The sequence below is a fragment of the Fukomys damarensis genome, unplaced genomic scaffold, assembly GCF_012274545.1.
Source record: "Fukomys damarensis isolate Sample0158 unplaced genomic scaffold, DMR_v1.0_HiC HiC_scaffold_30, whole genome shotgun sequence".
In the NCBI taxonomy this organism is placed as follows: Eukaryota; Metazoa; Chordata; class Mammalia; order Rodentia; family Bathyergidae; genus Fukomys; species Fukomys damarensis.
Genome location: NW_022900942.1, coordinates 60,283,696 through 60,289,436, shown reverse-complemented (window position 1 = coordinate 60,289,436; position 5,741 = coordinate 60,283,696). Strand labels below are relative to the sequence as shown.

General features: G+C 54.8%; 1 protein-coding gene across 1 annotated transcript in view; it reads left to right on the top strand.

Moving 5' to 3' along the window:
• The window catches only part of Colec12 (collectin subfamily member 12), a 172,505-nt gene that overhangs the window by 157,977 nt on the left and 8,787 nt on the right, over positions 1-5,741 (top strand). Inside the window, exons 10-11 of the mRNA XM_033757416.1 lie at positions 3,360-3,848; positions 4,620-4,756. Of these exons, the coding sequence (XP_033613307.1) occupies positions 3,360-3,848; positions 4,620-4,756 (626 nt within the window). The remainder of the gene's footprint in view (positions 1-3,359; positions 3,849-4,619; positions 4,757-5,741) is intronic.

The following is a 5,741-nucleotide window of genomic DNA, read 5'->3' as shown; positions in this document are numbered from 1 at the left end:
TTTTTTTTTTTTTTTTGTACTGGGGGGTCGAACTCAAGGTCCTTGCACTGGGACCTGTGTTTAATGCCATTCCGCAAATAAGTCACCACTTATGTGAGGAATGGGTGGGAACGTTCACAGCCATTGGCAGGTCAGAGGGGAAGAGCTGACCCCCAGAAAGTGCCCTACCCTGGAAGAGACGAGTAGAGAGAAGCCGTCACCCCTGTGAGAGAGGTCTTGGATTCGGGTCTGAAGAGTAAAAGAGCTGTGTGTCTTTGAAAGCATCAGAAACCAGAGGAGTTGATGGGGAAGAAATGCAGCTCGGGATGCCAAGCTGAGGACAGGGAGGCAGGGCCCCTGACCAGCACAGTCTCTCCCGTGATGAATCCATTTCCCGTAATTTGCAGGTACAGCACCAACTCCAGGTGTGTGTGGTGGAGAAACTAATTAGTGGCAAAAGTTTGAAAGAGAGTAATTCAGTTTCCCAACAGACCTTCATTATTTGGATTTCTTGAGGCTAAACATGGAAGAAAAGTCATTTTCATTTGTTTGTTTGTTTTTGTTGTGGCCTACTGTCTGGACTTTTCCACTAGAACCTTCCGTGATGCTGTATCCATTGCAAAGGAACACAGTGCTGCTTTCCCACTGTTAATCACTAGGTCACTATTTCTCAGCACAATTGTGGAACTAACTTAAAGGAGATACATCTGGCAGCAAAAAGCCTGTCTCCCCATCTTTCCTAAGTGACCCAGGCCATTTGATGAATCTCCCCCAGTTAACAGAAAAATACTCAGATTCCAGATGGGACCCAGTGAATCAGTTCTTAAGTATGGATAGATAGAGGCAGGGAAGAGGTCACCACGTGACGATTCCAGAGTCCCCCTGCCACGCAGACTGGTAGGGAAGCACCTCGAGGAAGAAGGTGATCTTTCCTGGGCCCCAGGTGTTAGCATCAGAGCTCTGGGCTTTTAGCGGTGGTGCGCACGCATTTGGTGAGTATTCCTGAAAACGACTGGGCCAGGAGGGCGAGGTGCTGGGGGGAGAGACGTCCTCGGTAGACCGGAGACCGGAAGATTAGAGGGGGGAACTTCCGTCAGAGCTACCTGGAGGGTGACGTGGGCTCCAGCGTGGATCTGTACCGATGGCTGTGGGCAGAGGAAATGCTGGGAAAGGAGGGGAAATGCAGAGCGCAAGTTGCAAAGAACCTCGAGGCTGCACTGGCCAACTAGGGGCTGAACACTGTTGAATGAACAGAGGAGAGCTGGGCTTCGGGATGACAAAGGCAGGGCGGGTGGAGAGGACTCCAAGGAGAGAGGGGCACAGGAGGCCGTACTGTGTCGGGAGAAGGGACGATGGGAGCAGGTGAAGCACAGATGAGAGGTTGGGCGGAAGGCAGGCCAAGCTGGAAGTGCTCCTCGGCGTCCTAAAGGCACGGCCGATCCGATCCCCAGCAGACCCACAGCCCAGGAACACCGAGGTAGGGAGGGGCCGACAGGCGCTGTGGACAGAGGTCAGGGACATGGCTTCAAGGACTTCGCCCCCGTCCCTGGGTCTCCGCCGTGGAGCGGACAGCCCCGAAGGCCCCCGTCTAAGCTAGGCTCAGGCCTGGCCCTAATACAAACTTACAGCCCATAGAGTGTCCTCACAAATCCACGCGCGACGCGACGGCCGACCAAAGTCAGGTCCAGAGCGCAGTGAGGATGGGCGGGTGAAGGTTCAGCCGTGTCCACCAAGGCCAGGTGGGTGGAGGGAGGTGGCCCGACAGAGGTGGGACGGGCGGGGAGTAAGACAGAAACTTAGGGTACACAGGCACCAGTCTTTGCTCTCTCGCACGCCTCTCCGTGGCAGCTCCGAGCCCCTGGTGGCACATCTGTGCTTGTCCCCTGCTTCGGGCCAGGGTAAAGTGTTGGGCTTTCTGCTTCCACAGAAAGAGTAAGTGTGGGCTTCTCTTCACACAGAACTGGGGAGTCTCAGAAACTCCGAGACTCTGCAGAGTAGACTATCCTGAGACTTAACCTCGATGTGTTCATTCCAACATCAGAAGAGCTGAACTTATGTCCCAGCTCTATGGCTAGACTGTGATGTCCCCAGCCTTATTTTCCAGGGTTTATCTGTTCTTAGTAGCTAAGTAACCTGGCACAAATACTTGGCATTTCTAGTTTATGTCATCTGTGCTATGGGAACCACGTCAAGGACGGATTCAGGGGACACAGGCGTGAAGTCGCCCGAAAACCCGTTCACAGCAGGCTGGCTGTGGGTCGCCTGCGTGAGTCCCCTCTGACCCTCACAAACTCGAGAGGACGGGGCTGCGCGAGTGAGCGGCTCCAGAGGTGGTGGGGACGACCATGCATTCGCCTTCTTCCCCCCTGGGGCTCTTTGGCTGGTCCTCCTACGTCTTCCTTCTAGCCTCTCTCGATCTGTAGTAGATCAAAACCAGCGGAGAGTAGGCCCTGTGTAGAGTGGGCAGTGGTCCATCCTGTCCCTCTGAGCCGGGCAATGGGGGTGAGGCCGAGCCCTAATATGACACTGGTGGGGACAGGAATGCAAGATGGGAGGTGATGGGAAAAAGCCAAGGCTCAGCTGTGCCTCTCAACCCCCCATTGCAACGTTTGGTCAACTTCGACTACAGCCCACCAGACCTCCCGAGGTGTTTGTCGCCTAGCACATCACTAATTTTTGTGAAATAACTGAACATAAAAAAGTAGGAAGGCAGTACAAGGGAATCTTGGTTCCAACCTGCGCATCTTTTCTGCTGGTGACAAACCCTCTGTTTCTAGTGTCAATGTGGAGCCCATCAGTGGAGCCCTAGAAAGCTTTGCAGCAGTTAGGATCCCTTCTGAGTGCTTGGAAGGGGAGCCCAGAGCCCATTCTGAAAAACAAAACAAAATACACGTGGTACTGATTTGCCCTGGCTGCTGTAACAAAGTATCACAGACTAGAAGGTTTTAACAACTGAAATGATTTCCTCCCCTCTGTGGAAGCTGGAGGTCTGAGATCCCAGGCCCTGTCCCTGGCTTGCACACGGGCTTCTCCCTGCGTCAGGTCTCTCTCTGTGTGTCTGCATCCTGATCTCTTCTGAGAAGGACACACATTGGATTAGGACTCACCCCCTGGGGACTTATTTTAACTAAATTACCTGTTAAAGACATCTCCAAAGACTGTCACATTAACGATTGGGGGTCAGGATTCAACATATGAATTTGGGGGGAAATAATTCAGCCCATAACAGCCAAAAATAGTATGATAAACAAGCATTTCTTAATGTACATTTTATGCTGCTTTTTTGTTTAGGTTGGAAATTGTGTAAGAAAGATAAATACTTCACATGCTATCATTCACAGAGGACTTCGCGTTTATGTCATTTACCCCTTTGTGTTTAGGTCCTCCTGGCCCCAGGGGTCCAAAAGGCGACAGAGGCTCTCAGGGTCCCCCAGGTCCAACTGGCAACAAAGGACAGAAAGGAGAAAAGGGGGAGCCTGGGCCCCCCGGCCCCACCGGTGAGAGAGGCCCAGTCGGACCGGCTGGGCCCCCTGGAGAGCGCGGCAGCAAAGGCTCCAAAGGCTCCCAGGGACCCAAAGGCTCCCGTGGGTCCCCTGGGAAGCCTGGCCCGCAGGGTCCCAGTGGAGACCCCGGCCCCCCGGGCCCAGCAGGCAAGGATGGGCTCCCTGGCCCCCAGGGCCCTCCCGGCTTCCAGGGACTGCAGGGCACCGTGGGAGAGCCTGGGGTGCCTGGACCACGAGGACCTCCGGGCCTGCCAGGGGTGCCAGGCATGCCAGGACCCAAGGGCCCCCCTGGTCCCCCAGGGCCAGCAGGGGCAGTGGCACCCCTGGCTCTACAGAATGAACCAACCCCCGTACCGGAGGCCAATGGTAAGTCTGAGTCCCTTTTCCAGGGGGTCGGGGGTGGGCACTCAGGGATGGACCCCGCATCCCCCATTTTATTAGCAGGGAAGGATCGTGTGCTGTTGTCACAGCCAGGCCCACAGTGCGGGTCCCCAGCACTGGTTTACTTAGAGGCGTTGGGGCCTCAGGAGACAGGCGCACCCCAGACACTTCCTTCACAATAGCCTGTGGCTGGCCACCCTCACCGTCCTGTCCTCGGCCCAGGGACGGAGCATTGCCTCGGCCAAGTCCACTGGCACACAGATAAAACTTCTGTGCTGGTGCCAAGGACTCATGGTACCCTCTAGTCCCTTGAGAATGAGACCTCTGGGAAAACTCACTGGTTAACAACCCCGCCTGAGCCCCGGCCTGTTCCCGCTCCATTTCCTCCTGTGAGCCTGGGTTTGGTTCTGGGTCTTCAAGTGCAGGTTTTCACAGGCTCCCGATGCTCCCAGCCTGATGGTGAACATCTGTGCCTGTCCCGCTTTCTGTTTTTATTTCTGTCACCGTAAGGATTAATCCAGGTGCAGAGGAACAAAGGCTCAGTCACAGGCTTTTCCAGATCATTCCGTCCTCTTCAGGTGCTGTGTGGTGTCTGTCAGCATCATTCCAGCCTCTGTGGTGGGACGCAGGGACGCAGGCTGCTGTTGGCGCCCGAAGGACACGGGACTGTGGCTTTGACCTCACAAACATAGCCGAGAAAAGGCGGAGTGCTTTCCAAGTTTTTCACATCAGTGCTTTAAACCTTTGCATTCCTAGGCTGTCCGCCCCACTGGAAGAACTTCACAGACAAGTGCTACTATTTTTCGGTGGAGAAAGAAATCTTTGAGGACGCGAAACTTTTCTGTGAAGACAAGTCCGCACATCTCGTTTTCATAAACACAAGAGAGGAGCAGGTGTGTCTGCCACATACTTGGGGGAAACTGTAATTTAGGGGTCGCCTATACCTGGAAATTGCATGCTTGCCAGGGAGCTGAAGATACTGAGGATTCGTGGTCACATAAACGCGGAAGGTTACGTTCGCTGCAGTGTGGGAAGTGGACTTTGCCCAGGGACAGGGAGCTGCCTGGGATCCGGCCTTGGGCTTCGCCTTGCCGTGCGTGGCTCCACCTGGTGGCTGTGAGGGGAGTGGACATGCAGAGCCGTGGAGGGATGGGACCTGAGGAAGAGCCGAGAAAAACCTGAAGAGGCGGGGCCCACGTCTGAGTGACCCTGACTCAGCCGCTGCTGCCCTGTGCTAGGCCTTTTCTTCCTGAAGCCTGTCAGCGCAGGTCTTAGAATCCCCATTTAACAGGTAAACACAGCAGCCCGGCAGAGTTTTAAGAGATTGGTTCACAGGACAAGTAAACGCAGAGCTGAGACTGGAGTCGTTAGCAGTGATACCAGTGCTCTTCTTTGGTGCCCCTCCGTCCTGGGGGCCTGTTCCCTCTCCCTCAGCATCTCTAGCAGACACAGCCCTGAAATGCATTTTTCCCACAGTGACTGACCAGGCCTGAGCATCCACACGGCAGTGGCCAGGCTCCTGGGCTTTAGGACCTGCAGACCTAGGCAAATCCCAGTCAGCCGCTTGGCATTTCTGGTACACGGGCTGTGCACACGGTCAAAACACTGCACACGGGACCTGGCCGGAGGAAGGGCCAGTAATACCGCGGCGCTTCCAAAGCACCGGAGCTCGGGAACCATGGGTGACAGGAGGGACACGGCCCAGAGACCTCGAGTTGTCTGGGTGATTTGGAGAGAATCACTTCGCAGTCACTTGTAAACTTGTGAGAGGAAAATACGTAAGTGCCATAAAACAAGTGCAGTAAGAAGGACAGCTAGATCGTGTACACGTTCCAACAGGCATCCTCTTTCCATCGTCCCTTTGCCCAAATACTAAAA